This window comes from Helobdella robusta (assembly GCF_000326865.2).
Source record: "Helobdella robusta unplaced genomic scaffold HELROscaffold_55, whole genome shotgun sequence".
In the NCBI taxonomy this organism is placed as follows: Eukaryota; Metazoa; Annelida; class Clitellata; order Rhynchobdellida; family Glossiphoniidae; genus Helobdella; species Helobdella robusta.
This window is the reverse complement of record NW_008705295.1, coordinates 393,293-411,889: the sequence shown is the minus strand read 5'-3', so window position 1 is coordinate 411,889 and position 18,597 is coordinate 393,293. Positions and strand designations below refer to the sequence as shown.

At 32.5% G+C, this 18,597-nt stretch overlaps 5 protein-coding genes across 5 annotated transcripts; 2 read left to right on the top strand and 3 right to left on the bottom strand.

Annotated features, from left to right (window-relative positions):
* Positions 1 to 772: 772 nt before the first annotated feature.
* HELRODRAFT_87021 (hypothetical protein) lies at positions 773 to 3,505 on the bottom strand (the record flags this gene model as incomplete). The annotated part of the gene is made up of 10 exons (XM_009028358.1): positions 773 to 994; positions 1,152 to 1,277; positions 1,456 to 1,630; positions 1,901 to 2,007; positions 2,125 to 2,165; positions 2,366 to 2,529; positions 2,706 to 2,865; positions 2,986 to 3,079; positions 3,167 to 3,262; positions 3,371 to 3,505. Coding segments are annotated over 10 exons (1,320 nt in total), but the record flags the coding sequence as incomplete, so codon positions are not given.
* Positions 3,506 to 4,678: 1,173 nt separating this feature from the next.
* Positions 4,679 to 7,383, bottom strand: HELRODRAFT_179578 (hypothetical protein; the record flags this gene model as incomplete). The annotated part of the gene is made up of 4 exons (XM_009028398.1): positions 4,679 to 6,281; positions 6,351 to 6,610; positions 6,697 to 6,912; positions 6,988 to 7,383. 4 exons carry the CDS (start codon positions 7,381 to 7,383, stop codon positions 4,679 to 4,681), a joined length of 2,475 nt encoding a protein of 824 aa, XP_009026646.1.
* A 1,112-nt stretch (positions 7,384 to 8,495) lies between these two features.
* HELRODRAFT_179577 (hypothetical protein) lies at positions 8,496 to 9,301 on the bottom strand (the record flags this gene model as incomplete). The annotated part of the gene is made up of 3 exons (XM_009028397.1): positions 8,496 to 8,660; positions 8,763 to 8,883; positions 9,267 to 9,301. The coding sequence occupies 3 exons, from the start codon at positions 9,299 to 9,301 to the stop codon at positions 8,496 to 8,498; spliced, it is 321 nt and encodes a 106-aa protein (XP_009026645.1).
* A 691-nt stretch (positions 9,302 to 9,992) lies between these two features.
* On the top strand, positions 9,993 to 13,824 carry HELRODRAFT_114796 (hypothetical protein). Its single transcript, XM_009028396.1, has 12 exons — positions 9,993 to 10,138; positions 10,456 to 10,516; positions 10,781 to 10,875; positions 11,119 to 11,218; positions 11,436 to 11,505; positions 11,737 to 11,847; positions 12,237 to 12,367; positions 12,503 to 12,577; positions 12,881 to 12,907; positions 13,017 to 13,142; positions 13,244 to 13,323; positions 13,484 to 13,824. The coding sequence occupies exons 1-12, from the start codon at positions 10,026 to 10,028 to the stop codon at positions 13,599 to 13,601; spliced, it is 1,107 nt and encodes a 368-aa protein (XP_009026644.1). The 5' UTR covers positions 9,993 to 10,025; the 3' UTR covers positions 13,602 to 13,824.
* A 16-nt stretch (positions 13,825 to 13,840) lies between these two features.
* Positions 13,841 to 18,509, top strand: HELRODRAFT_193596 (hypothetical protein; the record flags this gene model as incomplete). The annotated part of the gene is made up of 10 exons (XM_009028395.1): positions 13,841 to 14,044; positions 14,337 to 14,536; positions 14,934 to 15,395; positions 15,542 to 15,827; positions 16,715 to 16,935; positions 17,022 to 17,118; positions 17,209 to 17,308; positions 17,548 to 17,640; positions 17,792 to 18,217; positions 18,409 to 18,509. Exons 1-10 carry the CDS (start codon positions 13,934 to 13,936, stop codon positions 18,507 to 18,509), a joined length of 2,097 nt encoding a protein of 698 aa, XP_009026643.1. The 5' UTR covers positions 13,841 to 13,933.
* Between the last annotated feature and the right edge of the window lie 88 nt (positions 18,510 to 18,597).

Genomic DNA, 18,597 nt, shown 5'->3' with positions numbered 1-18,597 from the left:
TTTTCCATTTTGGCTAATCAACCAATTTACGACAGCATTACAGTGATCGCTTGTTTGAAATTTCATGCCACTGTTACAAATCGTTGTTACTAAATTTCATTTTAAAAACTTGTTCCATTGCAAATACAGTTCTTGGCACAGAGAAATTCACACACACACACAAACAAACATATATGTATGCATGTTTGTACGTGTGCCTGAATGTGCATGTACGTGTAGATGTGTGTCTTCATTTTCTATTTTTAGGCTTGTTTTCTAACTAGTTATATTTTCCTAATAAATTCACCAACCAGCACACATTTAATCACGCCATTTTCAATGATTATTGCGTCATTAATTTTATGAATCAAATTTATTTTTTAGTTTATTTTTGTTGTCTAATACAGATCATATGCATACGTTCGATTTATTTTTTTACACAACCAAATGTTTGTACATATGCACGTGTGTTTATGCTTGCGTGCGTGTTTTTGTACGTGTGTATGTGTGAGATTGTACGCTTTTGGGTATTTCTAATGTTTCTCTTTCCCCTTAGAAACGATTAAATTGATACAAAGATTTGCAAAGATTAAAATTGATAAAAAAAATTTTCAAAATAACTTCTCAAAATGAGATAGATAGCCAGGCGTTTTTTTAGTACGAGATGATACAATTAACCAAGATAATTGATAATTTAGTTTAATTATCTCTCACAATTTCACTACAAACCATCAAACAACTTAATTCGTTTTCATTGGTTTATTTCCTTCCTTCATTTGCTCTGACCTACCTACTACAGCTTCGTAAATTTCGCTATGAAAAATCCTATGGTGTCAATATCGTATCGTTCACTATGATGAAGGTAATAATAGTCTTCGTTATCCTGATGATGATCCTGTAAATCATCATCATTATCATGATCGAGCAAGATGGATGGATCGAATCGTTGCAATAAACGAGTTTGTTCTTCAGTCAGTCCTTCAACAATCCATCCACTGCTTCCTAAGTGAGGATCCTGTGATTATCATCATTACCATCATCATAATTTCCATCACTACCATCATCATAATTTCCATCACTACCATCATCATAACTCCATCATAATTTTCATCATTTCAATTATAACTTTCAGTGGAGAGTTCTAGTGGCATGAATGATATTAACAATAAAACCTGCTTCACGAGTTTCAGATTTTTGAACTTCTGTAGAGCCCAGGCGGTGATGGACTCATTCTCGTAGATGTTCGTCGTGCAGGTGCTGTACACCATAGTGCCCCCCTTCTTCAGTAACTGGACTGCCTTGCGTTCACGTGCAAGTAAGGTAAGTGTACGCATTTTTGTGAGTACACAAAAGTCATTGACAAGTGATTGATGATATTGATGATGATGATGAAGATAACAATGACGATAACAATGCGAACTAGGAACCAGTCAACTAGCACCGCGACAAAACCACCAAAATGATAACTTCACTCACAGTTTCAAAGAGTTGCATCTGAAGTTGTGGATAGGAAGATAATTGAGAAGATGTGATGTCGTTGATGATGGATGGACGCTGTCCTAAGCCGCTGCACGGAGCATCAAGTAGAATTTTGTCGAATGATTCTCTTTTGAATTTCAAAATTTTGGCGTTTCTTTGCCTGGCGTTTTTGCTGTTGTTGTTGCTGTTGTCTTTGATTGATAAGTCGTTTTTGTTATCACCTATCAGGGTATCTTTATTCAGAGCTTTTAATTTAACTCGTTCGTACGAATTTAAAGACCTATGACTACTGCAAGCGTCATAAACATGACTACCGCCATCGCCATCATCACCTTGTCTCTGAGCATCACTATCATCATCTCTTCTATCACCATCATCTTTCTCATCATCTTTTCCGTTATCACCAATATTACCGCCACCGGCTTCACCATCAATGACGTACCTCGAATCACAATGATGAACTTGCACGTTTGAGATGTTCCACTTTTCTAAATGCCTCTTAACTGTTTCAGTTTTGTTCCTGTTTTTGTCAAGTGCAACTACACATCCCTAACAAAATAATAATAATAAATAATTATTATTTTTATAAATAATAATATTATAATTATTATGCGTTATTTTAATTTATTTTTTAGGTTAATTTTAATAAACTGATAAATAACTGACCTTATTCCCCATTAGAGTCGCAATGTGACTTGTCTTCCCACCTATGATATTATTTTTATTATTATTCATCACAATTATAATTACTAACAATTATTATTATTATTTATAGTGTATTAACTTGAATGTGATAGATATCACAGACTAAATTTAGTTGAACACTGATATATATCTCAAATTAATTATTCAACAAAATCCATCAACCAATCAATCAACCAATCAATCAATCAACCAATCAATCAACCTGGAGCAGCACACATATCCAACACCAAATCATCCGAAGATGGATTGAGAACATGAACGCAAATGATGGATGGAAGGTTTTGTGGGTGAATGAGTGAAGGAAGAAGGTCATAAAGTTGTGGTGATCTATAAATACATTCACTCATTCTCACTCCAATACCTTTACTGTGAAAAAATCAATCTTGGTAAAATAAAATTTACTATTACTACTACTATTACGGTTGCTACTACTACTACTATTATAACTACACAACTATTGCTACAATTACTACTACTACTGCTACTACTACTTCCAATTTCATTTTTACACCAACATTTAAAACTTTATAACAGCAACTAACAGCTTATTGTTACCAGTGCAAAACACAGCAGCCCTAGTAACCATGGCAACACCATTACCAATGAAAAATTTTTTTCCGTGGAAATCTTTCGTCAGCAGTCCTCTTCGACATTTGTTCTCCACATCCACGTAGACCGAAACTAAATCGCCGACTTTTACATCTTATGGAAAAGAATAAAACGAATAAATACCTTTTGTTAGTCTAATGATGAAAAGTAATTTGTAATTAGAGTTGGGAATGTAAAAATTAAAATTAACATAATTTAAGCGTAGAGACTAACATGGAGACATTGAAAGGATTCCAGTAGAATAAATGTCAGAACCTCTGAGAACAGACATACCACATGAATGATCAACAATAATCTCCTCAGTTACCTAAAAAATCATTAGATTTTTGTGATATAAAAATTATTTCACATAATTGTAAATTTGACTTGAAATTATTGAATTTCGCATACGTACAGTATCAACATTAAATGGTCCAAAATTCTGAATTATGATGCAATCATTTAGCTCAGGATGATTCTTAACTTCAAACTTCAATCCTGTTCTCTCTTCCTCTCTCTTAACAAAGTATGATATTATTTATTATTTTTATGACCTAAGAAATTTAACAAATAATAAAATAATAAATGGTTGTATTATTTTGAAAAATATTAATTAAACTTCATCTATAGCTTCTTGGATCAATTTGATTGCATGCTTTCTTTCCAGGTGAAGGTTGTTCACCCTCAAAGTTGTGAACAGAGGTGGTAGACTGCCTATTTTCAAAATCTTTTCGAGTTTTTTATTTACATTTTCAATATTTTTCACCTATTTTGTAGTGTTTTTAAAATTTGGCAATTAAGGGCTTAGCAATTAAAAATTAAATTATTATTCATTAATAATTTTATTTATAAAACTTTACTAACATCAAACAATTTTAGATTAGCTAGAATTAGAAGAGCGCAATAGAATTGAATAGAATAGAAAATAAAATAATAGCATATATAAATGAGTAATCATTAATTATTAAATTAATTAATAATTTAATATTAATTAATTTAATTAAAGAAGTAATCAATCACAAACAATCACAAACCAACTCTCTAACCTTTTCAAATGATTTTTTAATAATTTCACACACGTCATGATTGAATTTTAAATTTGGCCAGTTGTAGTTGAAAGTCATTTTGTTTTATAAAAATTTAGATCAAAGTGTCACTTTGCATTTAAAAAGCTTTTTCAGGCTTTTGAATCACATGCGTTTGATTAGGTTAAAAGTGGATTAGATTATATGGAAAGGCACGTTACTTGTGAAATTAAGTGTTATACAACCTTTATGAACATTTTTAGTGTTAATTGTAAAAAAAGAACATTTTTTATATATATGTTTGTGCTCCAATTTTTATATTGTTCATGTACAAGCAGAACAAATTATCAAACAGATAAAAATAGAAATGTATTAGGTACAGATCTGTTTAATAAAAACCAAGATAAACCGACAAACATTTATAAAGTTATCCAATGATGTATTAAGTTGAAAGTGCAACAAAATTTTATTAGTATTTAAACACCGTTTTATTGCTTAATTGCTAAAGTTGTGTAACAAATTTTATCACAAAAAACGCATTCCAGGTATAAGCATGAGAGTAAATAATGATTTTACTTTATGTAGCAGTAATATATTTAAAGATAAGTTACATTCAATTTAATTAATTATTCGCTTGTGTTACTGACAATTAGCAAGAGTTAAGGCCATCGTCATCACATAATTGTCATTAAACATTGATTAAATAAAACATCCAAAGTCAGAAATATATGATATGTGCATCAACGTTACAGCTCAGTACAAGAAGTTATTATTATAAACTAATTAATAAGAGTAAATTAATAGTTCATATAAAAACTGTACAAAGGAGAACATTTAATTAAACCGGTGAAAAAAAGTCTGAAAAAGGGCAAGTGGCACCAGTCACATTCTTTGTATATGTTTTATATCAACTCGAGGATTGGTCTAGTGATAGGTGTTCTATCATTGGTTTTAACACGTTCGCCACCTCGTTCAATACGGACACCCATCTGTTCAATGACATTGAAGATAACATCTAACTCCTTCTCTAAATCTTGAGCTTCAATTTCTATCTTGAAACCAAGTTCTGAATTTCCTCCTTTTGATAAATTTATGGCTCTGAACGTCAGTGATGTAACATCAAAAATAACTCCAACTGTAACGGAACCAACACGAAGGAAGGAATTTTTAGCAATTTGCACTCCTGTTTTAACCGCAGCAACACTAAAATTCGAAATCGTATTGGCAGCACATTCACCCACAACTTTTGTTTCGTACTGTGGGTGGTGAAATAATGAACTACTGCAGTCAGCTGAAAATGAACCGCTGTTGTTTAAAGCATTCATTAATTTATTTTGTGTTAAAATGTCTTGAAGACGGGTCAGAGATTTACAAACTTTCCTATCAACTAGAGCTAAATCAAGAGTGGATTTTAGATGACCTTGGGTTAAAACGGTGTCGGCAATAGTGGTGCCCACACCCAACGCACCTCCCGAAGCTCCCAATCCCACTCCTGCTGCAACCAGTCCGGATGAAAGTCCTGCAGTGAATGGCGTCAAAGCTAAACCGGTGATGACCAAACTCGCACCGACTAATCCGACGGCAGAGGAGGTGATCATGCTGATGTTAACGTTGCGATTGGTCAGGTGGATTGCCGAACTGATGTCATATAATGAATCAACCAGCTTCATACGTGCAATCTGAAATAATTCTGCAGATTTTATGAGGGAACTTTCGTATATCAGCTGTATTTGCAACGATGTTAAGCTTTCATTTGGAATGTTAGGATCTTTCAGTGGATTATCATGTTTAATTTCGTCGTCAACAACTTTTGTTTGATCATTATCGTCATCATTCTTTTTCGTTGATACAATCTTCTGGTTCCAAACTTTCAGCTCATCCTCCAATATCAAAGCAAGAACGCCCAAGTCAGCAGAGACTTTGTGCGTTTGTTCTGAATTGGAAATCTTAAAGCAGATGCCGACCTCATTGAAAGCTACCAACTCTAACAACTCACACGTGATTGACGTTATTTGCATCGAATCATAAAGATCTAAATTATGAAATACGGATTTTAAAAATTCATTATCATCATCGTCACCCTCCTCTCCATGTTTTCTGTTTTCAAAATATTTCACCAAAACTTTCAATTGATCGGCTAAACCTTTCATCTCCATCCAGATTTTCTTCAATGAATGAAAATAGAAGACAGCATCCTTGAGAGCACTTAAAATGATGTCGCAATCATCCTTTTCAACATCCAATAAAAACTTCCCAATATTAATTACTGAATTTTCAAGCATCATCTCCATGGAATGAATCTCTGGCTTCATATATGGATAAAATAAACGTTTGAAACAGCCAGAAAATAATTTCTCCTTTGAAAAACTTTTATACCCAACTCTAGATAATGTTCTAAAGACATGTGTCAACTTATGAACTGTCAGTGAGAAGTTATGAAATAATTGAGGACAATTTAATTCATTTATTTTGTTTGTTACAATTTCCATTTGTTTATCTATTGTTCTGGATAAATAAAAATATTTTATAAAATATTGGCAAGCTGAAACTTGAAATTATAAAAAAATGACTAACTTTAATTTTTGAAAAGCAGTAAATATTTTACTGCAGTCACCAATCTCAAATCTGACAGCCAGCCTGGAGGTTTTAGAATCCAAAAAAATGTATAGTATCAAGTCAGAACCATGATGGTTCATATCCAGGTTGAATTGTATTCCAGGCTTTCTTTTGGTTTGAAGTTCATAAAAATTTCCTTGGTATGAAAACCTCATGTGCCAGTATTGTGAATGTTTGTTGTAAGTGAATATAACTGGCTCTACAGAGTAAGTCAAGCCCTGAATTCAATATGATTACACATCCATTCAATTGGCTAATGTTTTTCAATTGTGACATTGAACTATGAAAAAATAAAATCACTGACCTCTGTAGTTAATTTGGAATTAGTAAGTTTGACTTGATTTCTGCTGCTGAAATCGTCATCATCTTCATAATTTGAAGCAGTCATAAAAAATGTTTCACATAAGGTTACAGAAAGATCATTAATCTGATCAATTAATTCATTCTTCACAAATATGTTGACACCTCTTTTTGTGATAATTCCTTCAATCATTGAGAAGCATTTGTTAGATGAACCTTTCTGCAAAAATATATTCAATATTTTTCATTATTAAAATTGTATTAGGCTAATACAAAAAATTTGGTAGTATCAGACTTGAAAAATGGCTTCTAGAGTGATTTCATCTTGGTTCATCAACAAAGAGATGGTCATAATGCCTTTGTTATCATCTTTAGACAAGCTAAACTCATTATTAGGTTTTGTAAGTTTATAATTTTTCGACTTGTAGATGAAATATATCTGCCAGAAACCATTATTTTCCCCAAAACAGATGTTGTTGGCATCGAGTTCCACCTCATCATCACCTGCAATGCATTTCTCATAAGTGACACACCTACTCCACGCAATATTCTCAAAAGTTTCAACATTCACATCTTTGAGATTGTACCAGTTGCTTATGGATTTGTTACTTTCAGCATATTGAACAACAATCTCACTAACAACATCATTAAGTCGATTCTTTACGACTATTTTGTTCAGTGTATTCAACATTTTAACATTGGATATAGTCCTCTAAGAAGCTTCTATCCTGTATTCTAATGTAAACAGAAATCGATAATATATCATTATTACACAATATTTTAGAATTAGTTTTAAATATGACAAAATTAAATTTGCAGGATATGATATCATATAACTCAGATCAAAAGAAAATGAATGACAATGAGAAAATAGAACAAAAAAGCAAACAAGAACGCATTTTATTTAGTTGTATTATTAAATTAAATTCGTTACTAAACTATCCGCTGGACAAGGAAGAAATTAAAAATTGTTATGTTGTTCGTTGTTTTGTAATTTATACAAATAAAAATGAAAAACGATCAAATAAAACACGAAATGTAAAAGCCACCAAACCTTAATTTAGTGCGAAATATCGTAGAAAACGCAAAAAAAAAACTCAGCTCACCTTTACTTTCTACTTCTAATCTGAATCATCACGTTGTCTAAAAAAGCATCAAAATGGAAAAACCCGATATTCCTCATATCAGCTGTGATATTCAACAATTGTGTGGCACTCACTAATTTGATACTATATCAATTTATGACAAGATATACAAATATACTTATGATACTGTTTCATATGTTTGTGATATGATATATTTATTTATATATGATGCAATGCCATATATTTGTTGTGTATGTTAAAGTAAGTTAGTGAGAAGTTTCGTTATGAGCGCTGATCCAAAGTACACAACAGTTTAGTTAACCAGATGTTTGAATTTTATCAACAAGATGCTAGAAAACTGTATCATTTATTTTACGCTTTTATTGTACCGTAAAATTGAAAAAGTCCCAAATGATAAATGTTATAAAATTTAATAAATTAGAATTAAAATCATGACATATGAAACATTCTCATATTTATAGCTAATAGTTGAAAGTTAAAAATCATCATGGTAGATATCAACGTTCTATTATACTTGTGGGCCTTTTTTCAGAGTTCTGTCTTGACAACATTGGAGAAAGAGAATCTAAAATAGTACAATTTATAATTTATTCTCATTTATTAATAAAATCTAATTAGCTAATTAATTCGTTAACGTTATGTATATGATACGTATATAATGAAATAAGCATAAAAATATAATAAAATATATGATAATTCACCCACTTTGACGGATTAACTTATGAGATCTGTTTCTCAACCTTTCAGCTTCATTTATTTTCCTCTCCATTCTGTTGCTCGTGACTTGCTGATGTCTGTTCAATATCTGCAGGGTCCATTTCTTTTCAAGATCCAACGATTTACATAATCTCTGGCAATTCGCCTTTTTGAAAGTAAGGTCAAATTAACGAACATGGGTAGATGAATAATATTTATTTTATAATTCTGCTAATAATATAATAATGAAGAAACGTTTTCGACCAACTTGAAGAGACGCATTTTTCCTAAGAGCACAATTGATACGTTCGCTACCGATATATCCGCCAGTTACAGAATTTCTGCCACTCTTCCTGCCACTATTGTCATCCTCTTCTCCATCATTCCACCTGCAATCGATAGAATTCATCCGTTGCAATCGCTTGCTAACTGGACTGGTTCTGTACGTGCAAGAACTGTAGGTCTCAAATCGGAGGAGGTTGTCGTAAAAAGATGAAGAACGTCTGAGGGTAGCTGTCGTGAAATTTTTCAACCCATCAGTTCTTAAATAACATTTCGAAATAGTTGGTGTTATATGTTGTGAGATTCTATTAAGAAATACGCACAGCTAATGAACGCTAATAAATTATAATTACATACACATTGATGTAGTATTCTCTTCTTACAATGTTTCGATATAACAGTTTAATTAACTCTTTAATGAGCACTTGGAAACATTTATGGCTTAAAATAATGCAATTAAATTTGTTAATGTATGCAGATCAAAAGAAACCATTCTTTAATAAATGCCGCTATTAAATTATTCATACTTTATATACTATATATATATATATATATATATATATAAGAGAAAAAGAGAGAGAGAGAGAGAGAGGTGTAATACATACACACACATTTATAATAGTTGGTGACGAAGTAATAATTGATTTTAGATAAAAATAATGAGTTTGGTTTCGAGTTTAATACTCCTGGAGCCAACTGCATATGTACTAACTAGAAAGTGTAGATGCTATAATAATATCGCGCACATCTGTATTAATGATTAGATGTAGGATCAGACTATAAGGGTGCTCGTTAATAATGGTAATAAGTTATAAACGGTAGTAGTAACAATAGTTGCTATATTTCGTTATGATTCAGTTTCTCTGAATAGTTTTGTACAAAATTACTTATTAAAACAATTTTTTATTAAATTTCTCCTCAAATGCAAAGCTCTGGATCATTCAATGTATAACCACACATACTTATCCTTATAGTATCGTCTGCATCAATACCGTATTCAACAAATTGTGAATTTGTACGCGTCTTCTATGGTTTTTGATATATATTGTGATAGAATTACGATTTGCGTTTACTTATGTGCATTAGTTTCATTAGAATGTACTAAAATGTGTTATATACTACCCTGAATACGGGATGAAATTACTAGTACTAATTACTATGAAATTACTATGGTGCAAATATTGTGAATTAATTCGATATTTTAAAAACGCACCTCTAATCTTTAAAAGTAAACTAGCACCGATGCAACATGGCTGCCAAATTAACGACTGGTTTAATTTTCAAAGCATTATTTTTAAAAAATCAAGAAGTTAGATTTGTCAGTTTGGCGTATAAACTTCCAATAAGACGCTACGCTACAAAGTAGTTAATTTTTTCGTATGATATATCATCGTCAACCTTTTAAATCTTAAATTTTATTAAATCTAATTAAATTTTTATTAAGTTTAGTTTAGTTTAGTTAGCTTTAGTTACTAAACTAAACTCTATCATTAAACTACTTTAAAGTTTTTTGACGTTCATCTATTCTTTCATCTATTTATTGTATTATATTATAAAAATCATCTGTTATCTCATCATTTCATCCATTTCTATTTATGTTTAATTTTCTAATTTAATAAATTAAGATTAACAATAAAAGTTTTATGATTATCTGTTTTATGTTTTATCATATAACACAGATTGGCAGAAGTGGGCGTTTTAGAAACACCAAAATCCCAAGGAAAATATGAAACTGGCCAGGTTTGTTACTGTAAAACTAAAAAGAAAAGAAAAATAAGAAATTATACTTCAAACTTTTTATAAAATTCAATTATGAAAAAATCTTGTTTTTTTGTATTTGAATAAAATGTCAAACATTGTAAATTTTTTAAGTTTGACATATATAGTATAATTAAGTCTTATACATACATCATATATATAGATATATGCATACCTATATTAATTAATATACATACCTATTATTTTAATTTATTTTAAACAATTATTTATAATTTATTTTTATAGTTATTTCTACACAAAGTCTTTGGTTACAGAGGTGTGGTGTTATTTCCATGGATTGGAAAAATTTATGATAGAGATCTTGCATTTAAAGATGAAAAGTAAACTACTAGACTAAAGTTTTATTTTTCCTTCTTCAAATAAATTATTTAATTTTATTATGTTTGAGGTGATTGTAACTATTGTGATTAATTTTTAATTTAAGAATGTTTAATAAAGTTTAAAAGAGGGTTTTGAAAAGGTATTGGCATTTCAATTTAAAAAATTATTTTTTTTGGTTTAAATTTATTTTAAATTTATATTTTTAGCTCTAAAAGTGTAAAATCATAATTAATAAAATTCAGGTCATCATCAACTTCATCCTTTACAATCAACAAAGATGTCAAGGCTAAAATATTGACATACTACCAGGTACTCATGGACACCAGAGACTCACCACATGTGGTTGGTTATGACGATGATGATAGTGATGACGATAATGATGATATTGGTGATGATGCTAGTGATGATGGTTGATTTTGTGATTATCATCATTATTCCTAATTATCCCATCATCATCTTTATTATCATCATCTTTATCATCATCATCTTTATCATCATCATTTAAAACTATCGCCATCATCACCTTCCTCATCTTCATCGTCCTCATCGTCATATAAAGAGAGTGGGTACAGAAACTGTGACTTTCCTGAGTAACCAAGACAACAATAGTACTCTATACTCCATACCAGGTATATTAATGCTTATACGTGCAATTTTCATACAATGTGCAATTACATACATACACATTCACTCATACATATATTGAGAGGAGTCCATATTTCATACAGTATTGTTTTGCCTCTAACAATATCATACATATATGTGTACGGTACATACATTCATATACTTAATCATCTAATTAATTAATTAATTAATTAATAATTAATAATTCAATTGAATTAATTTATTTTGACGCGAAGGCTTAGACTACATAGCCCATGAAGACATCCTACCCTACAAGACGTCAGATGAGCAGCCCATCAAGAACCATCTCTTTCAGAAGTTTTTCTCATCCGCTGTCAAAAATGGAGGTGTTTGATTTATTGTTTATATTTTATGCATAATTTATTACAAATTATTATAATTATAATATATGCATGGTTTTTTTTTCAAATTTATTGTTATTGCCATGTATTCTGTATTTATTTTATTTAATAGTAAATTTATTTTTATGTGAATTCTTTTGAATATCAATTGAGTTTTTGTATGTATTGTATAAATCTCTTATCACTTCTACCTTTTAGCATTAAAATTTATCAGCACAGTTTTTCTATACAACTGCTTTTTTGCCATCATTGCCTGTAGTCACATCAATATCAAATATCATTTCAGTTGTCATCATAACATTATCTGGACCAACATCACCATCACATCATCACCATCACCTACGTCATCATCACCTACGTCATCATCTCATCAGTCCTTATGGCACGAGAGTCCTTACAAGATTGGCAGAGTAAGAACTATGCATGGCTCGAACTGACAGATATTCACAGAGAGACGACAAAGAACATTCGAGTCACCGTCATGCCCTTCTATATTGGATCCAGGGTTCGTCGTTAATCTTTCTACCGATGGTGATGAATATGATGATGGCCTGATGACGATGATGTTGTTTGTAATAATAGCGATGATGACGGTGTTTTTATGGTGACAATGGTGATAATAATTAAACCTGCCAATTAGGCTCCAGTTCAATCAAAAAGAGTCAGAAGTAGGGCAAGAAGAAGGAGGTCACTCAATCGCGGTGACCTAAGTCGGGTAATTTAGGGAAACTGATGAACAACACTGGCTAACTTGGGCCTTGGGGCCCGCTGTGGTAGTCTCGGGTTGATATTCTGTCGGGTGGGGGATGTGTTTGTCCTCTGAACTGAGTTTACTGTAATAATTATAATGATGGTAGTGAAAGAAGTATTAATGTAGTTAGTTCTTTTACTGGTAGCGATTTGGCAGTTTGGCAGTGGTAGTAGAGGAGTATTTGTTGTTATATTTGTTGTAAAAAAAATTTTATTTCATCACCATATTTATAATTGCCGTGTTGACTCTGTTTTGTTTAAATTGCAGGAAGTTCAACAAACACGTGTCTATTGGGTAAGCCGGTCATTACTTTGTTTGTTCCCTCTTATCTTTCTATTAACTCCTATATTCATTTATCAGTTCTTTTGCTATCATCATTATTTTTGTCACTAAACTTTCCAAGTGGCGATACTGTATCCGCATTGAAAACCTCGGAGATGAGAGTGTTCAGTTGAGAGAACGTCATTGGAGGATATTCAGTCTATCAGGAACCTTGGAAACCGTCAGGGGGCGGGGCATAGTTGGACAGGTGGGCATGGAAGTGAATGTATTGATGTATTATTTTCAATGTGTGATTGCAAGATTTGAAACCTCTGTTAACTGTACTTCTTTTAATATTCATTCACTTAGGAACCAGTGTTCACAAAATCACAGCCGGCATTTCAATACACAAGTCATGTTTCGCTTCAGGCTCCCAGCGGCCACATGTGGTTGGTTATATTTCTATTTCTATCGTTCTTATATCTTACCAGGCACTCGTTTGATTTGTTGATAATGGAATGATTATGGTGAGGATGACATATAAAATAATTGAACACCTTCTCGTAATGGCGATGGAAATAAGTTTAATTTTTTATTTGACGTAACAAGGGGAACCTTCAAAATGGAGAAGTCAGATGGCAGTTCATTCGAATGTAGAGTTCCGCCATTCTCGTTGGAAAGCAAACCAGAGGATAACTCTTCAACGCCGCATGCCTTCCTTACATGATTCGAACGTGTAATTTATCTTGTAACATTAAGCTTGATTTTATATAACTGTACAAAACGATATTTTTGATTTGTTGCCGATTACTTTAGATTCCGATTATATTGTAATGATGCGAAGAGCAACAGTTATTCATTATGACGTTTTAAGTGGTCTGAAAAAAATTAAGTTTATTATTCGAATTAACTTTTACATTTTCTTTACTAATTCGCTTTTAAAATGTAAACAGTAGTTTAATATTTACAGAACCGTTTAGTTTATGAATGAAACAATGTCGTGACTTTAAATTATTCGTATAAGCAACGATTTCTTTTTTTTTCTTATTTCTATAAAAAATGTCGATAGGAGATTATTTAGATGTCATCTTGTTAGGAGTTGATTCGCTGGTAGCGTTTGCGTTCTACAGGGCTTACAAATCTATCCAGCATGAAGCTCACCTCGTTGAAGTGCGGTTTGCGTTTGGGTTCACTTGTCTTTAATTTATATTTTAATGATTTTACATTTCGGTTGTTTCATTTGTAATATTTATTCGTTATAAATTATGCTAACTTAAGTTTGTAATTATGTGTAGAGTTTAGTAGTGTTGAAAGGCTTGCTAGCTGGCAGACTAGTAGAAGTAGAGTGTAGTTACTCAAATCATGATTTGATTTATTTTATTTTATATGTATGATTGTAATTTAACACAATCAATTTTCCAATTAAAGCTAATTTAAAAAAGCTAAATTTTTTCCTCTAAAGACAGCCCCCTGTTATGAAATAGGCAAGCAGTTGAATGATGCAATAAATGAGGCTCCTAACAAATGTCTCCCATATGTCACGATAGTTGGGAGTGTGAAAGCCCTGGAGCATCCTGTGACCGGGGTACAGTCAAGTTTGTCAGGTGTGCTGACCTGTAGTGAGATGTTCGAGCACAGATCCATCAGATCATCTGCTGGATGGTCAGCTTTTTATTTTGTTTCTTTGTTGTTGTTCATTTTTTTGTGGTTTGCTTTTTCTGTCATTGGGTTCTTTGTTTATTGCTAATTATTTTTTCTCTGTTCTTTTTTATCATTTGTGATTTCTTTGTTTTCAAGTTCATTGCTTTTTCCCCTATTTTCATCAGTTAATTTTCTCATTTTGTTTGTTTTTTTAACTGTTTGCTATTGTAATTGTTTGAATTGTTCACTTTCATTGTTTTGAGGAGTATTAACCCTGACATTGACTCTAAACTGTATTGTTGTCACTTATTAATACAAACTATGCAATTGTTTTATTCATTCATATAGAATTTTAGCATGTTCAATACTGTATAATTTTTTTAACTGAATTGAAATGAAAATCTCATGAACCATCCAGGCACGACGTTTCAAACAAACTGACGACATTCACTGATGCCTGCCGGTTCTCCCTGGTCAACCCTTGCTTTGAAGCACCTGAGCAACTTGCGGCAGGCTGCATCGAAGTGACGAACGTGATGGACTCTGATTACTTGCTGGACAGCTTGCCCGTTGTATACTCCAGCTACGAACCTTTCCGCGGGGGCACTCTGACTCGCTGTCTGGACGTTATCACGGGCAACTTAATCCGCGGTCATCACCTCACAGAACGAATTTTAAAGGAAGACGCCACGTTACTGGCGGTCGGTCGGGTGTGTGCCACTACCACACCGACCTCACAAGTATCGATCAAAACCGGATTTTGTTTGAATCCTGGCCTGCAGATTGGACCGCCCCTAGATAGCAACTGCCCCTTTGTGCTGAGTTTGATGAATAAGAACCAGGTTGTTGAGTCTATCAGAGGCAGATCTCAGTGCTACAAGTCAGTCAGTGTTCATTCCGTCATTGTTTCTACACGTTCTGGTAGGGATTTGTCATTTCAATTTTTTATTTTAATCAAACATTGTTTAATTTGGGTAATATTGGTTGGTCACTAGTTTGAAATATTAAAAAACGTTTGAAATGCAGAGTAACCTGCTACATATTCAGTATCATCGGTGTTGGCTTGTTGGGCTACATCGCCTACAGACTATCAAAGAGATGGAAGTTGTTTGGTAAGGACACGTCGGAAACAGGTGTTAATCCGAGTTTGTCGATACTGGCGGAATCAGGTCAGCCGGCTGACTCGCCGTGCGTCATATGTTTGACGCGCTTCAAGGAGCTTGTCCTCATGCCATGCCGTCACATGTGCGTTTGCTCCGCTTGCTACGACAACATCATCACTCCCAAAAAATGTCCCATCTGTAGGGCGGATGTTCGGGATAAAATTTCAGTTTTTATTCCGTGACTGGTCGAGGAGGCTTTGTGATTGTTGCATGGTTGTATGATCGAATTTTTCATGCTGTCGTCTTTGTCAGCTGGTTTTTGTATTTGTATCACACACACACTGTTGTTATGTGATGTCCTTTTAGAAGATTGTTTCGTGATTTCTATAAATATTTCTCCAACAGTTTCACGTGTGTTTGACTTTCAGTCGTTGGAACTTCAAGTGTTTACATGCGAGTGAACAAATATATGAAATTTAAATTTTATCAATTTATCATTTTTCCTACTTTACTGTTTTTTATATTCATTTTTTTTTTATTTAAAACGACATCGAATTGATAATATTTTTTGTTGGAAAAGTGTTTTAATAATCTACCTAACGATTTTTTATTTTGATGAATCGTTAAAATTGTTTAAAATGACGTTTTGGATTAAATAATTTACATACCAGTATTACAAGCAAACAAATCCAAAGTCAGTCTTCATGAAGTTATATTTTTTTTAAAACTGAAAACCGCACTCTTTCAAAAGCTGTACGTGTTTCAAAAATTATGACCTAGCCCTCAATCTTACGCTCCTGCTGTAACCTGTGAAATTAAGTGAGAAATTAAGCTGTTCGTCAAAGTAGAATTTTTTAAAAGTATGAACAGACCTCGAGAAGAATATTATTGACGAGGAATGTTAGCAAACATAGACAGACAGTGATGCGGTGCGATTGTTTGTGCTAGATACCGTTGCGTGCTACCTGCTGTTGTGTTGTTGGAATCGTAAGCGACAGTTCTACATGTACAGACGCGTCATGTGCTGTTCTTTGTTTTAAATCGATTAAACTGTAAATTACATCAAAATTTTTAATAAACCTTCACTACCACAAAGATGAATTTGGAGAAGTTTATCAGCCATATAACAACCGACAATAATTTGAACGACGAAAGTAAAATACAGAAAATGGATGAATTCATCGAAGATTATGAAGTAAATTTCATAAAAGATAAGATTATGTCACAACACATGGTCAGAAATGGAACATGGGTTGTTGAAAAACCTGAGGAGTCAATAAAGAACAAGGAAGTTAACACGGAGAATAAATCGAAAATGTAAATCTGAGTTCATTTTTTTAATGTTTGAAATTATCTAGTAAGCGATGTTTCTGATGTTAATAACGTTTGAATTGCTTTGATAGTCTGCACGACGACCTGATGATTTTGTGGAAGAAGATAGAGTATGCCAGAAGTGAGCAGGAAAAGAAGATGATGAAACTGAGAGAATATTCTGAAAAAGTAAAGCCCATTCAACTTATTTTGTCTAGTTCTCTTCAGTTTACATACATTCTCATCAATTTCTTATTTCAAATTAATGATTTCTTGAAGATTGAGCGAATGATTCATCACGTGGAAGTGTCCTGCGGGGACTACCAGCTCCTCTGGAAGGTTCGATATTTCGATCAAGCTGCGAAGGATGCCAAAGATGGTTAATGAACTAGTGAATAAATTAATTCCATAACCAATATTTAATCATCAGCAAATAAGTGATCTTACTAAACTAAAACAGTTCAAGGCAAAATAGTCATCGTTTTTAAGGAACCATATATGTTTAACATATGCACAATTAAGATATTGTTATATTTTATGACTAGAAAAAAACTTGCAAATAAAATGGCGATTTTACTCATAAAAGGCTCATAATCACAATTCCTTTTTTGAAACCAGGCATAAAAGTGAGCATATTGAGTCCTGTATTTGATAGCCACCGAAATGGGTACAAGATGCAGCTCAATCTCTATCCCAATGGAGAAGGAGAGGGTTAAGATTTGAAACATTTTAAAAATATATTGAATTTCTGATTTTAAGAATGTAAAAAAGTTATTAAACTTTGTGAAACCGATGTAAATATAAACGATGAATGTTTTATTTTTGATATAATTTTTTATTCGCACTTATTGATCCTGACCAGCCCGACACACCCACGTCTCCATGTTCATCACCGTGATGAAGGGTGCATCTGATTCATTCCTTCCTTGGCCATTTGAGTGTCCAATCACATTCGCTCTTATCTGCCAGAACCAGAAGCAACGCCAACAACATCTACAACAGCAGCAACTACAACAACAGCTAGAGCATTCACAAAAGCAGCACAACCATTCGGACGAAATCGTGAAAACCTTCGAAAGCGAACACGCGAAAAAAGCAAATTTGACAAAAACAGAGATCCCATCATTTGCTTCCATGCCAACATCCGCAACATTTTTATCATTTCCATCGGCAGCATCAATACCACTTTCATCACATTCCCTCAATGATCATGTCTTCATGTTTAATCCGAAGTCTGACCAGAGTTATGAAGAATATTTTAAAAAACCAGTAGAGGAGAAAAACAAAAGTCTTGGTTGTTTAAAAAATTTCTTACTAAATTCATTACAAATTTAGCCAACTTCGATATAAAGAATTAATAATAAGTTATATTTTTAAATAAGCACAAATTTAATAATATTATTGTTAATTTAAATTAAACAATATAATTTTAATTATGCCAAGTTAGTTATATTATAATTGTGATGCAATATTTTGAAGGTATATCGGAATTCATATCTCTCAATGATTTATACGGAGGTGGGTTCGTTGAAAATGATTGCATATGTATTAAGGTTTTGGTAGACGTCTCAAGGATTTAACATGGGACTGAAATGTGATAACAACGAAGCATTTAACATTTGGCTGAAATATGATGACAATGTTGATGACTGCTTATAACTTGTTTAA

What these genes read in the sequence shown, in the direction of transcription:
- HELRODRAFT_114796 (XM_009028396.1), top strand. Translation starts at nt 10,026, where the DNA reads ATGGCTGCCAAATTAACGACTGGTTTAATTTTCAAAGCATTATTTTTA. An exon ending in CCAGAGACTCACCACATGTG is followed by an intron (nt 11,219 to 11,435) that starts GTTGGTTATGAC and finishes CGTCATATAAAG; the next exon opens with AGAGTGGGTACAGAAACTGT. An exon ending in GCTCCCAGCGGCCACATGTG is followed by an intron (nt 13,324 to 13,483) that starts GTTGGTTATATT and finishes TGACGTAACAAG; the next exon opens with GGGAACCTTCAAAATGGAGA.